General features: G+C 45.0%; 1 protein-coding gene across 1 annotated transcript in view; it reads left to right on the top strand.

The window, feature by feature from the left end:
* Positions 1 to 1,465: 1,465 nt before the first annotated feature.
* st6galnac5a (ST6 (alpha-N-acetyl-neuraminyl-2,3-beta-galactosyl-1,3)-N-acetylgalactosaminide alpha-2,6-sialyltransferase 5a) overlaps positions 1,466 to 20,935 on the top strand; it is a 43,898-nt gene continuing 24,428 nt past the window's right edge. Inside the window, exons 1-2 of the mRNA XM_041949247.1 lie at positions 1,466 to 1,480; positions 2,340 to 2,549. Of these exons, the coding sequence (XP_041805181.1) occupies positions 1,466 to 1,480; positions 2,340 to 2,549 (225 nt within the window). The remainder of the gene's footprint in view (positions 1,481 to 2,339; positions 2,550 to 20,935) is intronic.

The following is a 20,935-nucleotide window of genomic DNA, read 5'->3' as shown; positions in this document are numbered from 1 at the left end:
CTCAGGATTTTGTGATCCTGTTGCTGCTGTTCTTTGCTTCGGTAGTCTTCTGTCTCTGCAGCTCTGTGAAGCCCTTTGAACTTTGTTTTCAAAAGTGTTCTGTAGCCTCTGTAAAGTTTATTAATATTTATGCAAAGCTGCTGTTCCTACTGCATGAGACATAAAAGGCATCACTTTCAGGACATCACACAGATTTATGTGGTACATATAGAGGACTTTCATGCATAGACACTGGTGACTGCAGCACACACACACAGACTCACAGCACGGACGTGCACGCACACACCCGAAACCAACAATGACAGATTCTGCACCAGAGCTGCATGCTGCAATAAAGATGATCCAACACTGACAATTATTTCAAGCTGAAGTCCATGATGTTTGTTCCGGTGATTTACTGTGTAGCCCCATTCTAAGGCAAATGGTGCTGCAGATAAATCAGCTCAGCTCAAAAAAGGGGATAAAAGCTTCGCTATTAACAATGCATATCGTATAAAAAGGAAGAAATTACAAAAAAATGAAACGTTATCAGCTTATTACACCTCAGTGGTTTTTAGGTTTAGGGGGTTTAAGTGTTGCATTTGAGCGAAACTTTAAAAAAGTGGAAAATTAGGAGAAAAGCTGTACAACTGATGTTAGATCAGTGTTCTGATGCATGAACAACATTTAAAATAAGTTCAACTATCACAATCTAAAAATGCTGCATTACAAGAAATGCTACTTAAGTAAAAATACATTAGTATTATTCTCAAAGTCTAATTAAAGCATCACAAGTAAAAGTACTTGGTGCTTAAAACTGGCCCCATGCAATGAGTGCACATTTTGGCACATTTTATTCTGTGTGTTGTTAATGAAACTACGGAGCATTTTCCTGCTTTGCAGTAAAAAGAAGAATATTTCCTTCTGAAATGTTTACATAAAGTCGCATGAAAGTGAAACAGCAGTAGTTCAGATTTGGACTGTAGTCCAGTACTTACACCTGGTTCCATGTCCCTGATTGCGTGCTGTCCCTGATATGATCACTAACTTCTCTTGCATTTATAATCCACCCCATATTTCGTGCAGCGGGCGTTATAAGATGACACTGTGTTCACCGTACTGCAGAGTAATCCGCGCAGAGATTTCCATCAAATATTGCTCAGCAGGAAATAACCATTAAACAAAACGGCCTTATCACCCTCTTGCAGGTAGTGTCTTTAATTAACTGCGCTGCGCCTCCACTCGCCAGCCCCTCAAAGTCGGGGGGTTTTAAGACCCAGCAGATACAATAGTGAACATCTGTCGCCTCGGTCTCCACAGTATGAATTGCGCCTGGACTCCGGTCTGAAGACACACAGGCAGCGGCAGGCGGGCTGGCACAGCGCGGACGGACTGGAGTGGATCCGGGACGCGAACAGATGCCGCTGGACCATGAGAGAAAGTGGAGTCAGACGCACTGAGCCGCGATAAGACAGCGCGCCGCATCATGAAGACACCTATGGTAAAGGTCTCTGTCATGTAGCCCTATAGGCAACTGTTTGTGCTCGCTTTTAAACCCAGCATTGTTCTGCCAAGTGCGCTCCTAACGCCAGAACGCTGCTGTGTGCACTCTGCCGGATCAAAAGATTAGGATCTGAACAATGGACATCCAGCTGTGCGCTCTGCTTGGCACTAAGCTGCTGCTTCTTCTTAGAATAAATACTCCAGCATGGACCACAGCGCGCTGGGTGTTTGTTTTCTCTGCGTTTCGTGCATATGCACACATTTAAAAAGTGCATGAAATTTGATGGCTTTAATGTTACTTGTATTAATGCTGTGAGGAAAAAAATAGATCCACTCATCCTTGTGTGCGCCTCGAAACAAGTCAAAAGTGCAACGTGCTGCTTATCCTCTGCATCTGTAATATTATATGGATTTAAAAGGTGGCAGCTCAGCCTGAAGCACTCACAAGGTCAGGATATCAGTATGAACTTTCACTTTATTCTGCAGCTTTCGGCGTTCGTTGAGGTGAGAGTGTAAATTACTCTGCAGATGTGCTCCTGAACGCACCTGAGCGTTAAAACGCGTGCATGCAAAAGTAAGTAAAGCTCTTCATTAACCGCCTGACATCCTGTCAAAGTCATGATCAGGCCTGTGCCCTTAAATGAAATCGATTAGAGCTGTTTTTTTAAGTTTTGCTCACACGTGACATGAATTACAGGAAGTTGGGTTTTTGTTGACAGAGCAGCTGAGGGCGATGATGGTATCTGTGCGCAGAGGAGGCTGCCTGTCGCCTCTCGTTAAAGCCTATACGTGCAGCCTGAACTCGGTCCAGTGCAACAGGGCTAATTTGTCAGCATCTGCTTGTGTCTTTGTGTCAGCGCCATGGGGTCGCGGTGCTTCTCGTGCTCCTCCTGTGCGCCAGCTTGTTCCTCGTGTACAACGGCAGCTTCGGCGGCGCTTCCAGGGACGCCAACGACACGCGCGTCCGACAGCACGAGCAGCTGCGGCGGCCCACTGAAGCCTCCGTCAGGGTGGCCAAGCCTCGCCCCCCGGTCCTCCAGGGATACAGCGGCATCATCGACCATAAGGTAAACAGATGTGGCTGTGTGCGGGGAAGGCGCGGGTGAATGGCTCCAAATGTGTGGCTGCGGCGCTGCAAAGTGGGCACCAAAGCCAGTTTTACTTTCTCTGCACCGCATCTTCACTTTCTCTTCCTGGCACACACACACACACACACACACACACACACACACACACACACACACACACACACCTTTCCTCCTGTCTAATGACCAGCAGTCATCTATCTGCTCAGCTCTTTAGAGAGAGGGAGCCTCCCCCTCCTCATTTATCACAATTTTCTCCAGCACAGTGTTGCGCAGCACTCAATACCCACCTGTCGTTACTAATAACAGCTTAGGCTAGAAATGAAATCCTTGGCTGCATTCTTACGCTCTAATTGATAAGCCCAGGAGACCTGCAGGGAGGTGAACCCTGACGTCACTGTAGGGGTGTATTGACTTCCATCTATTTACCAAGCCAGGAGAAAACAATCAATGTGAGTACTGGGGAGTGAAAGGTGCTGCAAGTAAAGTAGACCTAATCACCTTGTAAAGGATTTTTTTTTAAAGGAAACATACAAGACAGCATGCTTCTCTGCAGGCAGTCAGATTGATGGGCTGTTAGGCGGCGTGTGAGGCGGTTTGCACCACCGAGCCAAATGATGGATGCAACAGTTCTCCAACCACTGGATTTAAGATTTAGAGAAATGGTTTTGGCCGGATTCGGCAGATTATGAGACAATGGGGCCCCTGTAAAAGGCTCCCCCACCGCCCCACAAGACACCCAGACTGAAAGGGAAAACGAAATCAGCTTGTGTTTCACACAAACTGACATACAAGCTGATTGATGGGCAGCCTTTAATTGTGCAGAGTTAAAGACTGCAAATCAAATCAATCAGTGTGCTCCAGCCCGTTTTTTTCCCTTCGCAGTCTTTGAATTGAGAAGCACCTGACTCAGATGCATGATGCTGGAAGATGCGCAGAGAACCTTGTTTCAGTATAATCGGTTTGTGTCGCTCTGGAGTCATTTTGTGGCTCTTTATTACAGTTTTGCATCTCTCAGTAGCCGGTTTGTGTCATTTTGTGTCTCTCTGGAATTGTTTTTACATATCTTTCTAGCTGGTTTGTGTCCCTTTGGCCTTATTTTGCATCCCTGTGTAGTTGTTTTGCATCTTTTTGTAGTTGGTTTGTGTCTCTTTGTAGTCATTTTGCACCTCTGTAGTCATTTTACATCTCTTTCTAGTCATTTTAGAACAATAACAGCCACTTCTATCACAGGCTCTGCCCAGGGGTTTGAGGGGTCAGGGGCCCCCGGGCTTGTGTCCAGTAGGCCTGTTCATTAATCCATCCATGGCAGGACTGATGGCACTTGAATGGCAGGAATCATCAGTGCTACCATCTCTCTTCCAGGAGAAGTAGGTGTTGGCAGGTGAAAAATGTTCTAAAGATGATGATTTGACAGCCTCCTGCCTGCTCTTAGAGGCTGTTTCTGTGTTCATGAGAGACATAACATGAACATACATCAGCTGGACAGATTTGGAAGTCACACATTGCTCCTGAACGTAGCCTGGTAGGTAAATTAGGTTTTTCTAAATTAAACACCGGGGCCTCTGACGAGTCTCTTAATCTTGTGACAAAGTAATGCAGGTTGGCAACAGAAGGTGGAACTACTATTCATTAAAAGAAATCTCAGTGGTGCAGAAACCAACAAGTGTGGAAAGCTCTAATGTTGGTGGCTGTGAAAAGTTCCGCTGGCAGAGTTTTCTCAGGAGAAATGTTGCCCGTCAGTCCACTGAAGTTCCCTTTTGAGTCTCTCGGCTCTGTAGCAAATGCATGCTGGAGACCTTTAATGTATGAATTCACAGTGTCGACTCTACTGTACGTACTAAGGAACATCAGGGGTAAATATACGGCCATACACTGCATTTAATTTTCATCTTATTTTTATTGTTTTTGCCCTGGTTTAATCACTAATTAAAAACCAACATAATTCTAACAGTGGGCTCGGGGGATTTGGTGACGTCGCTATTGCAGAGTGCAGTCAGGCACAACACAAGCAGTCAGACAATTAAACACAGTGTAGACAAACCGCAGCTTAGCTGTATTATCCAAATGACTTGGAAACAAAAGTGAGCAATAATTACTGAAACTGTCTGATTCAGTGTTGACTTGTACCGAACTGTCTGCTCTTGTACTTCTATCTGCCTGTAAGTTGGGTTTTATACATTGAAGATGAAGATTTTTTGCAACAAAGGACCCCAGTCGAAGGCAAACTGGGGACACTGCACTTAACCCCTCTCAGATTCAAGTTCTCAAAGTGCTGCTTGAGTTCTGGTGCTTGGGTTAAATTTAGACTTGGGTTTAGGTTAGGGTTGTGCACGTAGCTGTGAAGGTTAAGGCTTGAGTGATGCTTTCTGTCTCTGCACGGCCGCCAGGATCCACATGGACCGTCTTGCATGCGATTTGAAATTAATCACCAGCCTGTGCCGACGAGTATGTGTGGACACGTCTGCTTATGCGGACTCCCAAAGCAGCATAAACAGAACTGACCACGTCTGCATCAGTTTCAGCCCTTTAGGGTCCTGGGATGACATCATATCAAGTACGCTGTAAAATGGACAGAACAAACATTTCACGTGCATTCATCATTGTTTTCACTTATAGTAAATATGGTTTAGATAACTGGTTTAATTTGAGGGTTTTGCGCAGCCTGTTTGTCTCTGGAGCTGCATTGATGGACTCTGTTCTAGAGCTGAGTGCAGTGAGGTTTGCTGTCCCCAGATCTCAGTAATTTAGTTGGTAAGATTTTTATCATAACCAATAGGAGCCATGCCCAAAACCAGCATTTTCATCTAAGTGTGTAATCTTGTTGTGACTCTGTTTATAAGTGGGATGATGGACCTTGCATGGTACCAAACATTAAAATCCAGTTAATGTTTGCCAAGAGTTGCATTCAATACGCCAGAGGCAGTTTAGCTTTTGGTCCTCGAATCTGAATTATTTCACAGCTAAGTCACGCAGTCCTCTCAGAAGTCCAGCTCAACTGAAATGAGTCAGTCATATTTGAAGACAGCTGATGGGACACGCAGCAGCAGCATTTTTATTTTCTCACTTTCACTGCCTGAAATGTGCCAATATTCAGTGCCCATGTATGTTTGATTTGATGATTTGTCTGTAACGCGTCAGTAAACCCAGCTATGGATGAGAATTGATTTTCCCCCTCTGGCGGAGGCAGCCGAGCATCATAAGTAAACCACCAATTTATTTTTTCTCTTGGCAATAAACTTATTGACATTTTGGTGACAAGGGACATCAATTAGGCCCACGGCTCCACTGAACATCATTTATACTCCTTCAAACCTGCTATTATGTCACCCTTCACATTCCGCCACTGCAAGCTGTAATCAATACTTTATGATTTGAATGCACTTTGCTACTACAGCATGTGGTAGTGCATAATGCAGTACAACCTTCAAATCCTTTGACAGCACAGATGAGCTTCCTCTGTATATATTGAGAGGTGGAAAAGTTGCTGCCCTTGACTCGCTTTTGTTCTCCTGCAGTGCCAAATGATCAGTGTTTGGAAAAAAAAAATCCTCCGACGTGAACATTTGTCTTCTTCATCTTTGCTTGCTGACCTCTCTGCTATATTGATCTTTCCAAGATATCAGCTGCCTGGCACACGGGGTGCAGTGCCAGTCAGCCTTTGACCATTTCACTTTATCTTCCACCAGAGTATTAAACTCATCACATCCCAGAAAACATTTTGAAGCCTCCAAGTTTTCTGCAGACTTTTGGCCGAGATGCCAAAACATTTGACAGAACATTGAATTTTTCTTCCTCCTCGCTGTGTTATGAACGAGCATTTTAGGATTTTTTTTATGTTTCAGACAATATTTATGCATCCATTTAAATCCTTAGTAGCAAGTATTTTCCATGCAACATGTTTGATTTAGGTCAGAATGAAGGGTAATTTATTTCTAGCTGTGCAGCAGCATTGGTCGGCCTGGACATGTGCTGTGAAGACTGGAGGAGAGGGACGAGATAAGGAAGCAAAGAAAGAAAGTTGGAAGAGAGATGAAAGGGGAGAGAAACTCTTGTAGAGTAAGGGCAAAGAGAATGAGCGAAGAGGACAAAACCAGGAAAGGGTAAGGACGAAGAGAACGATAAAAGAGAATATAGGACCCGGGAAAGGTTCAGCCTGAGAGAATGAGACAAGAGAGTGAAGGAGGAGGCAGAAACCGACACGTAAGCGAAAGATAGAGAGTGAAATCCCAAGGGGTTTCCTTTCTTCTGGCAGTATCCTCCGTTTTATTTTGTCAGTGAGGAGAAGGAGGAGGAAGAGGAGGACAGGAAACCACTCTCACTGTCTCTCTGTGGAGACGGGAGGACGAGGCGGTGTATCCCTCTCCCTCTGATTTCTTCTCTGACACCGGCGTCGTGCAGTTTTCAAACTGATATCCTGCAAGACAGGTGGAGGCGAGGTAATGGAGGAGATTTAGGTGGAGACGCGTGAGGAGTCTCATCGAACACGAGGGGCACCCTGATGTCATGCCGGAAAAAAAAGTCAACTGGGCTGACTTTTCATGTCTAACAAGACACCAGATGTTTTCGTACGAATAAAAGTCAAACTGTTGGCTTCTTAGCAAAGAAGTCCGCAGCCATACGAGCGCATCTGCGCCACGTCCGGCTCGCCAAAGCTCCCCATCCGGCCTGCAGAATATTAATGAATTCAGCACATCTAATTTTACTCACCAGAGCAAGAGGCTCAGTCCACCCTGAGAGAGTCTATAATTCATAGTTCAAGGGTCAGAGTTGGATCGTTCTCCAGCTCCATTCTCTCCTCTCTGCGGACCCTCCATCAAACGGCTCGGCTCCCAGGCTGGATGTTCCCTGGAGCCGACAGCAGCGCACTGGCTGGACTACGGGAGGCGACTCCAGGGTTGTTGGAGGATCACTAAGCCTGTCTGTTAGATGCAAGAGGTGACAGTTGGGTTTATTATTGAGGACTCATTTATTAATAGCTGAACTGTGAGTTTTATATTGAGCGCTGACTGCCTTCTTGGTAGACGTCTGAGAGCGTCCACGTCCACTTCCTGTCTGCTTGGAAAAATTCTTGCCCTTTGACAAATGTAACTGTGGAACCCTGTCCTGTACATTGTTGGACAGTTTAGGATCAAAAGTGATGATGCAGAACCAGAGATTTTGTCTTTTTATTGTACACAGTCTTCTTCCATAGCAACAATGCTAATGTGCTGATGCTATTTTTTAGCGTGCTAATTAGCACTGAACACAAAATCGTGCGCAGGCTCACCAGAATATCATTAGTTTGGTGAATGTTTGGTGATAAACAACCTATGATGATAAAAGTCAAGGAATCACTACAGTGATCATAATTGATCCTGAGGGGAACGTGAATGTCTTGTGGTAGTGCCAGAGGAAAAGTCAGGATCATGAGGCTCCCACCTCTGGGTTCCCTGAATGAAACTTTGTGTCAGTCTACTCGGTGGATGTTTAGTAAGCTGGTGGCACTATGATCACTGTGCATCCTCTGGGAAGAATGAATGTTTGTCCCATAATCCATCCCATCTGAGCCGATGAGATATTTTAATATGGATCAAAGTTTTATACTGACTGACCGACCAAACCAGTAGACCCACACTTTGCATGGAGAAAAGATGCCAGAAACAGTTGTGCAGCTGCAGACAATCCCACTGAGATGGCACAAGAAATCTACAAAGCAGAAACTCTGGACAGACTCGTTTTTAGACACATCCGGCCCGGAAATACTCCCCGTGTAGGTACATTTTGCCTGAAGCCAAGAGCTAAGGAGAGCCAAGCCATCTGTGCCAAGGAGACATGACAAGGCATCCTTCTCCTAACCACAGCTTTCGTGACAGCTGGAGAAGTGAGATGTTTAATATTTCATCTCAGGCAGCCGCATCTTCTGTGGTTTTCTCCGAGCAACAAAGCCATTTTTCACCGTTCATTAGGATTTTGCTAAGCAATCAGCCAGCTGCATAGCGAGACAGAAAACTCCCCAATTAGGCCGTTATGGCCAAGGACTCTGTCGTCGTTTCATGCTAACTAACAGTGTTAGTGAAGTCTGCAGGTCTGTGTGTGTGCACGGACTCATGCACGAGTGCGTGAGCTCTGCCTTTGTGCTTTGTACCATTTGGAGTTTTAAATTGCAGCGCGGATTGCACCAAACATTAGCAACAGATAACCATTATTTTTATGCAGAAACCTCGTTAGAATAATAAAAATGTTGAGTTTTGACTGAAAAGAAGAGAATCGCGGTTTCGTTATGCCACAGTGGTCCCAATTGGGGCATAGTCTTGGATTTCAACTTATCTCCAGTGCATTCTGCTCCCGCCAAACATAACACAGCTCCAGGCTCTTTCCAATGCGGGCCTGGAAAGCAATTACGGATGAAGAGTGGGAGGGGTAGGCAGCGCTGAGTCTTGATAAGCATTCCCTCGACGCAGTAATCTCACACTTGGTGCCTTTCGGCACTCTGTGGTTAGGGAATCACTGGTGAAGTCATATGTTTTCAACATAAAGGAAGTGGAGGTAAATTTCTTGAAGCATGAGCTGAATGGTGATTTCATGCTTCTCCGTGTTTTAACCTTTGGTGCTTGGTAAGCTGTAGCCCGTGGAGCGCTCTCCTTGTTTGGCCCCCGAGAGACCTGTGAAGAATCTGAAAAGGTTAAAATATGATAAATGGATGATACCTTTTGGCACAACATCGGGAGATAGATGATAGGGCCGCCAACGCCCTCCGCCGTCGTTAAGAGCGAATGCAATGAGACGGCTGGCAGGAAGCGCTGCAATAAAACCAAATTTCTCTGCTTTTCCTTCCTCTGGCTGCACAGACACATGAGGCCGGCTACATTACTCAGCTCTTTAGGCGTGATTAACGAGCGTGTCCTCCGTGGTCGGAGAGAGGAATGATGAAACTGTTGGTTGTATTTTGGCGTAATCTCCTTCTGTGTGTCATGAGCTTTCCGCAGCCACATTAGGAACATATTGTTCACCAAGATTATTAATTACAGACCTGGGCTTTGCCAAAACAGTTAATTTCTCGGCCAAAAATGGAGCGATGGAGTAGGACTGTGTTATGACAAAAGTTTAGAGGAAACCTCGACATTAAGCAGCGGAGAGCCATGAAGAAAGACGCAGCCTCGTGTTGTGTTTTGCTGATGTGACGTTTAATTGTTGCCTGTGCCGCGATGTCTGCCTTCAGTCGAAACAGTCCCAATTACAGAGCGGACTTTGATGTTTGTCCCGTCCCCCCACCCCATTGAGGAGACAGTGTCACGGTTGTTCAGTTGAATTTTCTTTGGCTCCACGCTCTCACTGACGAGCCCACTGATTGCACCGTCAGTGCTGTTGAGGAGTAAGCGTTTTTCCCGGGCACATACCGAGCTGCTTCCGCCTCCTTTTCCATCTTCTGTGCTGGAGGGACTCCACATTAATTCAGGTTACATCAACATCAGGGTCTTTCGCGAGACCCCAAATCTCTGCAGTGTGGAACAGATGCAGCAGATAGTCCGTGCTCTCTCACAGCAGTGTCAGATGACGCCTCGTCCCCGGCGCTGGAAAAGTCAAATTGTACATCGAAGCTAGAAACAAAGCAAAAATCTGAATAAATGAGCGTTGAAACAAAATGCAGATTCTTCCACAGAGGAAATGAGAGCTCACTGAAGGGTTTAATGAGTAAGAATATCATGCGAGTCACCAGATCTCAACCCAGTTGAACACCTTTGGGAAATTTTAATGTGACATGCTAGACAGCGCTCTTGCCCACCACCATCAAAACGCCCAAATGAGTGAATATGTTTTGGAGGAATGGTGTTCGGAGACTTATTGAATCTATGCCAAAGAGCATTTAAGCTGCTCTGGAGGCTCACAATGGCCCGACAGCATTAATCATACCCCATTTACACGCAGCCTTTTTGTTCGTCTTGTGTAGATCGAATAGCAATCAGATCTCAGAAAGTGTAAATGCATCTGAAACCTGCTGAAATCTGATTGCTCAAACCGGCAGGTGATGGGGTGCAAATGCGTCTCTCTCTTCAGATGCATGCATAATCGACGCTGTAGAAGTGGACTGTGATAATATCAGCTGGATCACCCTGAAACCCTCTGTCTGTCTTGCTTAGATGCTTGAGGCTCTCACCGTTATTTGATCCCTGATCAGTTTCACCACTAAATGATCTGTATGGATGAAGCAGTGGTGTGAACGAGAGCCGGTGAAAATGAGGAAGACCCTTTTCTCGTGGGTCAACCATCTGTGTTTCTGTGAAGTTTTTGTACCGAAACTGCTGAAAGTTTTTCTTCTTCTGGTGTTTTTGTCAGTAACCAAACAGCATCAGGCTAATTGCTGCCACCCTCTGCACCCTAATGTGCATGTCAGGAAAACCATGACAGATTGCAATCAGATTTATAGTCTGGTTTACAGAGATGTCTGCATGTAGATGCACATATCTGCAAATGAAAGAGTATTAAAGCGCACCTGGATTGGAGTGAAAATGGGGCCTAATGCAGCGTTTATGTTATATGGGATGGATGGAAGAGATGGGAAAGATTCCCATGTTAACGACTTGCAAGCATTCACAGTTTTATAATTACAACCAAATAAAATCCTGTGCAATAACAATATAGCACCATCTCCTTTAAATATGAGTTTATTTGCATTGAACCGTGGCGTCCACATTTTTTTTTTGTTTGACATGGAGACGGCATGTGACACCTCATGTTTGGTTTTCCTTCACTTTGTCACCTGTGTGTTCGTTTTTAGGAAAGCCTGCCTTTGAAAATGTTACAAAAAGCTCGTCCTCATTGTGCAGAATAGATGATAAAATAAAAGTGTTTGTTGGTGCAATAGATCAATAAACAGGCTTCAGAATGAAATGCATGCTGAGCCGTCGCTCTCCTGATGTGTTATGAAGCCCAGCTGTTCCACTGTGATTCAAAATCACGGAGTGGAGGTGAATGAGGAGTCAGTCGTCAGTCAGCAGTGCTGTTTCCTGGCTGTTCGGTCACTTCTCTGATGGCACGCCGCCTCCGTGCTGCAGAAGCAGAGGCGCTAGCAGAGGAAGTAGTAATTTCAGGAGCGTGGAGGACAGAATTTGTCCTTCCAGCTTTGGCCGTTTTCACGCTTGTTTACACCCTGTGAATCATTGTGGAAAGCAGATGTGACTGTTGGTTTGTTTTGCGTCGGACGAATTGGAGCATTTCTCCGCTTTACGGCTGTCCAAACAACACCTGTGTGAAAGCAGACGCGGAACATCTCGCTCCAGTCGTCCTCGACACCTGACGGAGGTCTGCGTTTGTAGGTTTGAACTCCATTGAGATCTTGGACATGCCTCGGCAGTCGCAAGTGGGTCACGCTGACATGTAGGTCAACAGCAGGAGTTTCCATGATTGCCATTGTTGCTAAATTGATTTTATGCAGGGAGGCACATGGTTGATGTGGTCTAACCCTCACTGACTCAACACATTGTCATAAAAAGACTCAATTTCCTGCAGTCAAAGAAATAGAATACAGACGTGATGAGACTTCACACTGAGTGGGATTCCCCCGGAAAATCTAACAACCACGTTGGTTTTATTACCTTGATGCAGTTATTTTGGCATCATGGATGGCTTTAAATACTACAATAGCCTCAGCCTACGTTGACATGGAAAAGAAGCCCGAAGCGCGGCTCTGACTCATTTCAGAATGCTTTGTTTGTGAATGAAACCTGTAGTCGCTGTAGTCACTCAGTTTTAATGCAGAAATCCAGTGCAAGTGGATCTTTCCACGTCGGTGTTCCCGACCTCCAGTCTAAATGCGTCCCAGTGCATCTGCTTGGGAGAACATGGACACGTACAGCAAACCGATGTTTGTGTGCAGTCCCTGAATTTGAAAAGCATGACCGGAGGAGTAGCTTGTATGACATGCTTGAGGTAAGTCTGGACAATGGATCGCAGCATCAGCTCTGTGATTGGGTGTTTCTTGGTGAAATGCACCTTGGGAGTCATAAGCCCTGTTTACACCGAGATCCCGCAACACTCCCGCAAAGAAGATCCGTCATTACTCCGACTTTGTTTTTTTTTTTATTACACTAAACCTAACAATGCTGCAATAATGCACAGCATGCTGGTGCCGGAAGCAGAAGAGGCGTTCGCTGACTTCCCCCCCCCCCTTTCCCAAGTTCATACGTTTTATACAGCGAGAATAACGGTGCAACATTTTACCTTTGACTTTTTGTTAAAGAAGCAGATTTGGTCAAAAAGCAGTCTGGACTGCTGATCCATCCATGATGAGTTCAATGATCCGAGCCATAAAAGAGCTCCGACTGTGAATCTGTGGGAAAAATCAATGAGCGTTTTATTATGGAACTAGGGACGCCATGAATACTGCACCTCCTCCTTAAACTCCTCTGTGGTTTATTGTAAATGACATCATGTCAAAGATTTCGCCGCTATGTCGTTTAAAGTTTAAACAGGGAGAAATCTAAAACTTCCAAAATGCAGGTCGCATTGAATTTTAATAGTTTGCACTGTCGGAGGACACATGCATAACTAAAAAAAAACACTTCCACACAGTTCGGGTGCTTATTATAATCTACCTTTAACAGATTTTTCATGGCTGCAGAAAATGTTCGAACACCTCAGGTATTGTTGTTGAGTCCTTGTTCTGTCCTCTGCGCTTCTGCACACAGCAGTTGACGTGTGCTGAACAAATAATAGACTAAATTATAGCCTGACAGCTTCTCGTACAATCAATGGATGCATTTTCTTCGAGATAATAAGCTCAAAATCAAGTGGGAGCCGTGTTCATTATGAGTCAGCAGACAGGTTGCTTTTTAAAAAGGTTCCTCTAACTTTTTGTAATTAAATAAATGAAATGCATTGTTCGCCAGCAACACGAAAACAGTCTAATAAAACCTGGCATGGCTTCCTCGTTCATCATTTGGAACAGCACTCGTTTGTCCCTCTGATCAGGCCAGCAGGGATTAACCTTTCAGTTATGAAGGAATCCGACTTATTTTGAGACGAGTAATCTTTTGAAACCTCCGCCTCCTCTCAAACTGAGGTTATTTGTAGTCGAGATAAACAAATGGAACTAAGAGTGAAGTTCAGCATCTTGTTATCCTTCAGTTTGTTTAAATCAAAGCGCTCTGCTTTTTTTCAGAAGTGGTCCCCAAATGCTCCAAATGCTCCCAAATTTCTTTCAAGATCAGTGCAGAGGTTTTGAAACAAATCTTAATGTCAAAGCATCAAAAACCTGAGCTGGAAAGAAAGTTTTGGGATAAAAAGGTAAGTTTTTAACGCTGAAACCACCCGTTAGTTGTCGTTTCTCCACTGAAGAAGAATGATAGAAAGACAGCTGGCTAAAGCTAATTTAATTCACGGATGCAGAGACTCATTTCAGCAATGCAGACGAGTATCTGTCTATTTATGAGCTGAAGATGACTCCATTTCCTCGGCTCGTAATCAGTGTTAATTCCGCCTTCCATCATCATCTCATTAATAATGCAACGAAAGCCTTGATGATGATGGTAGCATCAGATGCTCGCTAATGACTGAGAGGAGCAGTATCGACTGCGCGGGCATTAAAATCAGCTCGAACACTTCAAACGCTCTGTTCCAGATTCAGCCACAGAGCAGACGGCTGAGCGGGGCTGGGAGGCAGCAAAGTACCTACAGCAGTACTGCGCTGCTCTGAGGTACTTGTACTGCCCCTGAGTATTTTCATTTGATGCTACGTTATAGCTCTACTTACTAAATTTTTACTCCATCTGACAGCTGGACTTACTGGTTACCTTCCAGATGAAGAGTTTACATTAAAAATACAATGAAATGTTGTATTTAAAGCTTTTTGGAGTGAGACTCCTTACAAAGAAATAATGTCTTTTCAGGGCAGTTTGTCAAACTGAGGTGTTGATGGACTCAGCTGCTCACATCATTTAAATGCTGATTTGAAGCTCAAAGAAGAAAAATTATCCAATATTTCACCAAGAAGCAAAGATTTGAGAAAAGTCCAAATTATGACTGAAGTTCTGTACATCAGAACTTTGTTCTTTTCTTCTTTTCAACCCCTCAAATTCATCTTGGGACCTGTCGGACCACATGATGGGAATAAAGCTCTCATATGTTGTGGAAAGTAATTAGTTCCAGGGCTGCTGCATCATTTTGGTCAATCATGATTATTTAACTTGATTATTCACTGACTCTGGAAACATCATGTGTTTATTGAAGTTTTGAAAAAACTTCTCTTTTTAGCAGCAGATTTTTCTTGAACTTAACTAAATAACAAAAAAATGTCTTCCTGTTATAATATATATAATAAATAATAAAATTATACTGTTTCTTGGACTTTACAAGCACTGGTACCGTAACAACATGGATACACGTGCATCAGCATCTGAGTCTCGACTCGCTTGGCCGCGGCGAGCTGAACTCAACGCGTCGTTGTGAAATGCAAAGCAGCAAAATAATCGTTTTATCTCGACTATCCTGCTCTCATAATCGATGAAAGTCAGACTCGTAATTGAAAATGAAATTGGATTAATTGTCCAGTCCTGATGTGACCTCAGTAGAAGCAGTTGTGTTTGACGCATTAGCCTTAACAATGTCTTAATAAATCATCAACGGGCGTCTACAGACTTTGATGTTTTCTGATATATTTGTGCTGCTTTTGTGACTGAAGTGAAGGATCTGAGCTCTTTCTTCCGTGGCCGTGTGACTCATCTTTCCTTCAGCAGGCAGCAACGTGAAAAACGCTGATCAGGGCTCATTAAGGGATAAAACAGCGAGGGAGCACCTCCCCCGACAGAAGGCTGTTAGCATGCATGTGTGCATTGTTTGTGTTTTTATGAATTCCTGGTAGGCAGAGTACACTCAGGATTAGACTAATGAGGCTCATCACCTTGCTGAAAAACAGGGACAAAAAACCCTCCAAACAGCCGTTTACTGATGTGCGTCTGCTGCAGAGCTGCTGGAAGGAATTATTCCGTTCATTGTGAAGACCAGCCTGTGTGATCGTAACGCTCGCTCATTCGCATGTTCCTAATCGCCAGTTTGGCTATTATTGCGTATCAGGTGTGTGTCCATTAAGTGAATGAATGGGCATTACCTTGGCAATAAACTCTGGCATTGTGATTCATTTCATTAGTGTTTTCCCATTTCAGGCCTCCTCTGAGTTTCCACTTGGTCACACTGGGAATTTAAGTTTTATCTTTCAGAGGGGCTCATCATTGTTTTTATTATTATTATTAATGAGTTGTTTGCACAGTCAGTGGAACATATGCTACATAGACAGACGAAGTACCAATACTACAGTGTAAAAATACGATCTGCGTACAAAATACACAAGAATTAGCAGCAAAATACAGTGAAATAAGTACTAATGAATGGCCCCTGTAACTGATGCAGTATTATATATGAAATTATTAGATTATTGATAGTGATCAATGAGCAGGTAGCATTGGTAACACTTTATATTAAGGTAAACATATTCACCATTAACTAGCTTCTTGTTAGCACGCATATTAGGAGCATATTGACTCTTAATAAGTCATCAATCACTTATTAATCCACTATTCTGGGAGTTTTGGTTATTAAGGTTTAGGTTATTAAGATCATAATTCACATATATTAACTTCCTGACTTGCTATCAATAAGCAGTAATTAGGAGGTTGTTGTGGGAAAAGTCTTAGTTAATGGCGCTGTAGTTGTGGAGTCTGGTTGTGCAGAGTAAGGCATTAGTAGCTTCTTTATAATGACGAATAAAGAAGAGCCAATATGCTACTAATATGCACGCTAATGAGCTAATAAGTTCATGTAAAGTGGTACTGTAGCATTTTATGGCTGTGTCTGGTCAAGGTGGAGCTAATTTTAACTACTACTGCTGGCGCTGCTGCATTGTCCAGAACTAAGGGGTCGAGCCCCTCCGAAAGCTCACGTGCTAAATCTGAGGGAGTCGTGCAATGACTAGGAATCATCGAGGATTACAAACAAAGTCAGTGTTGGTCTTTTCTCTCCGGAGCACAGAGTGAGATGACGTGATTAAAGAGCTCCAGTCGAACCTCGAACGAAGGAAAACATGACGGAAATATTGTATTTCTGTTTGTTTTCAGGTATTAATTTGTCTTCTCGTCGCTCCACAGATCTGCCAACATTTACACCAGCTGTCCCACCTCAACCACCGCCTTAAAATGCCCTTCAGTTCCACTCAGGTTTTTCTTTTAGTGCAAACTGTAAATGCACATAAAAACAGGTGGATGAACTCACTCTAATCGACTGAAAGCTAATCATCTGCTGTTTTTAATAAAGAGTACAAATACAAGGTTGCATAAAATGGAAATGCTCAAGTGTTTTAAATCTGTACTCAAGTAAAATACCTGAGTAAATGTAGTTAGTTACTTTCCACCACTGTTATATAGATCATCAGCCTGCACACGAGCACAGAGGGATTGAAAGGCCTGCCTGCCGATATGAAATCTGCCTCCTCCCAGGAGATTCCTCCTGCTTGACGAGTGTTGTCACCGGCAGCTGGTGTTTTATACACTGACACACACACACACACACCCTTTTTGGTTACTGTCTCTCATTATCCTCAGTTCTAGCACATAATGGACACACTCCAGCTAGAATATTTAGCATTGGAAGTGTTTTCAGAGGGAAGCAGAGCTTTCCCCCACGTTGGGACTGTAGTATCGCCGATGTATTATTGATGTCTTCTTTTTGTTTTTCTTGGGCTTGTTGTTATATTGCGAGAACACAACAGTAATTGCTCCTTTGGGATTGAGCTCGACGGGATTTATTACACTCGCACTCCAAGATTTAACAGCCAGTCTCCAGACTGGAGGAAGAGGTTTTCGCGTCGGTGTGAAAATTGCCTGTTTGCCCTTGTTCACAACAAACTTGTCATCCCGAGTTTGACGGTTAACAGTTCACTGAGCGCCATATTCAAATTTCCTCCCGCCGTCCCTCCCCATGCGTATATTCGTCTTCACGCTACGATTATACCGCACCTTTTATCTTTCAGTTTCATTTTCAGGCCGCTGTATCTCGTGTAGAAAGGGACTCTTGCTGTGCGGCGGTGGACGTGACGTGAACGCGAAGCAGCGGCGCTCGCCTCGTGCTCAGACGCCTCACCCGAGTCATCACGCTCTCTAAACTTCCCTTAACAAGATCATCTTCTCGTTATCGATTCAGACCGTTGTTTACCGCGCCGCGCTGGGCGATAACGCTGTCCGTCGACCCCGGCAGCTGATCTGAGAGGATTATGGGAACATATCAGTGCAACGCATCAATAACCGGCGCGATGACGATGGCGGCAGAGGATTGACTTCAGGTGTCTCAGGAAGGGGGACCCTGCAGCTGTTTTAATGGTGTTTGCCTCGCGCTCTCGTAACGACCTTATCACACGTCATGAGTTTGGCAGCTGCGAAGCGAGCGAGTGCATTTCTAACTTTCCCTCATCAAAGGATGCCCCTGAAATCCCTCCGTGTCTCTCTGAAGGCCTTGCCCTACATTTCTTGGTCTCCAAAGTGCTTCTTTCTCCGACAGCCACTCCTTTTTCTTGCTCCTCTTTTTCATCTATCAGATTGCCTTTCATTTCCCTCCCTTCCTCAGCCCGCCTCCGTCTGTCACGCCCTCCCTCCCCTCCCTCTCCCTTCCTAATGTCCCTCTGTCGTTTCCTCCTGGCTCTTTCCTCCTCTGCCGTCTCCGCTCGCCACCTCCTGCTGCAATTTCAGAGCAAAACGAGGGGAGAGGGAGCGATTCTTTGACCTGGTTAATTGCACCTCATCTTTTGTATTCATGCCAAGGCAGTCATTCCTACAGGGATGAGCCTGTGTGGTCCTCACGGCAGCCGCTCTCTCCTCCTCTATCTGGGTGGAGGTTATAGGGACAAGCAACGGCTGCATCGTTGTACAGTCTGCACCAGCAGCTAGCAGGCTGATGTGGAGCCAATTAAGGCAAAGGAGTGTGTGTTGTAACAAGGCGCAACCCGATTCTCTCCACACTCCCACTGGCTTGACATGCCGGGCTGCCGGGGTCCGGTCTTTCCAGCAGCTCATACTAATGCAGACCCACGGCAAGCGTTCGCCTCTTCGGCTCATCCGCGCCAGAGGAGGCGAGGTAGAAGAGGAGGTGGAGGTTCGTGTTTTATCAGGGAGAGAAGAGACAAAAACAAGATGCAGCGCTCTTCTTTTCACCTTTTCATGCAGGTGGCGAGGAGAGTTAAGGTTTAATGACACAGAGTCCTGCCTTCAGGGCACATGAGCTGCCGAGGTGTTTGGGATACAAGGGCATATTTGATTGGAAGGGAGTCGAGAGGGAGGCGGTGGGTTCAGCGTGGGTAGACGCAAGAAGAGAACAATGCTCCCAACCTTGTGTCGCTCGTGATTCCTTTGCATGAAGCTGTGTCTTCTTGTTATAGAATTGTAAGCAAATGCAGCGCCACAGGATTTCCACCTCTCAGACTCATTCACTTCAACAAGGCCAAGAAGTGAAAGTAGATGATTTTAGAGTCGAGAAACGTCTGAAGAAACAAACATTTTTTTGTGGATCAGAATTGAGTTCACTCTTCTTTCCTGTCTCGCGACTCCATGTAGGCGAACGTTTGGTACAGTGTGCACAGTCAAAGTGGAGCAAAGGTGAATCTGATTTTGTCTGCAGATCACACAGACTGCACGGCAGGAAACTTGGTGCTGAGTCTGTCCGTCGCGTGGAAACGAATATTCGCGGGTGTTAATGTGGACGAACGCTGCGTTCACCTTCTGCCGCTGCACGTAAAACATGGTGAATTTGAACAAATGATGTTGGCGTCCCCGCTCTGAGGACAGTTGCACTGAGGTGATATTAATCCTTTGTGCGACTTCACTTTATTTCGACTGATCAGGTGACGATCAATTTATCCATCAAGTCTGAGCTGCACCAGAATTGCACATAATTATTATACTTTATCCTAATCAATGTTTTTGTCTCCCGCTCGGGCGACAGCAGTCCTCCATTATGTGGCCTTTTTTTAGAAATGAGCAAAAACAGCGTGAGGTTGTGTTTGCTCTTGTCAGGCTTCTGATCTGTTGCTTAAATCTGGGAGTCACTGTCTGAATTCTCCTGGTTGTGAGTTTGATCGTAGGATAAGTGCCAGATGTGTTTTGCTGCTGTGTGTGTGAGAGAGTGTGTGAGAGAGACTGAGCTTGATGTCCTCTGAACTGTTGAATCCCCCTCCAATGGCCCTACACTTTTTACTTTGATCACAAACATGTGCACACAGGCGCACATCAAATCGCTCTGTAGTGTAGGCTGTGTTGAGTTTCTCTCTCTCAGACTCACTCAGTCACTCACACACACACACACACACACACACAGAGTGAAGAGCCCTCTTCACACTCCTGTTTGCTTTGAAGATCAGAGCTCAGCCACCAAAACGCTGTGGATGATATCAGTTCACGTTTCCACCAGCACCCTCCAAAAAAACATCATCAGCTGTGTCACTTATCAAAAAAAAAAAAAAAAACACACTCTCAACCTCCGTCAATGAGTTTTCATTAGTGTCGTTTTAGGCCAGATGCTATTTTTCTTTCTGAAGTAGATAATTGCCCTCCATCAAACATGTCTTCTCTTCAAGGTGCTCACAGAAAACTCCGGCCTAATTAAGACCCGAGCGTCCGAGCAGCGGGAGCTGTCGACCTGCAGCGCGACTGCTGACCGCCGGAATCCCTAATTGCCTCTGTTTCGATATCCACTCTCTCCTCCTCTTCCTCCTCCTCGTCTTCATTAGTTCTCGGCAGCGCCCGCTCCCCACCTCAGCGCTGCCTAATGACTGGTCAAACGTGCATGCCGGACAAACAGCTCCAAATAAGCCCTCGTCCATCGACTCTGCCCTGCGGCACTCAACCTGCCGGTGTGTGTGTGTGTGTGTGTGTGTGTGTGTGTGTGTGTGTGTGTGTGTGTGTGTGTACTAATGCTCGTCAGCACAATAGGAACAGGTTTGACTCTTATCTAAGCAGAGCGCCTTTACCGATGTTGCCTCCAGCTGTTGTGATTTTACCGTAGCCGTCAGTGCGCTCCTGCTGCCCCTTCCATCCGCTCTCAAAGACGTTTTGTTTCTCTCCTCCTTCACTCTTTCTCCCCCTGTCCGTTTTATTTCTGCAGCCCGATAACCTCAAATCTACCTAAGATAATTCGGATAAGGAAAAACTCACCAGAAAGCCTTTAATGGGGGAAAAATGGCCGAAACCTCAGGACTCACGTGCAGTAGATGTGTGTGTGCAGAAAAGACCAGCGCAGTGAAATTACAGCGCAGACGGTCAATCATAGATAAATTGTGAACAGACGTGAAGACCGGGAGGACGTCGAGCAACCTCAGGTGCTGCCAAACAGACGTCACATGACCTTGTCTTCGT

The sequence above is a fragment of the Chelmon rostratus genome, chromosome 12, assembly GCF_017976325.1.
Source record: "Chelmon rostratus isolate fCheRos1 chromosome 12, fCheRos1.pri, whole genome shotgun sequence".
NCBI lineage: Eukaryota > Metazoa > Chordata > Actinopteri > Chaetodontiformes > Chaetodontidae > Chelmon > Chelmon rostratus.
The sequence above is the reverse complement of the archived record's forward strand: the minus strand, read 5'-3'. Positions and strand labels throughout refer to the sequence as shown.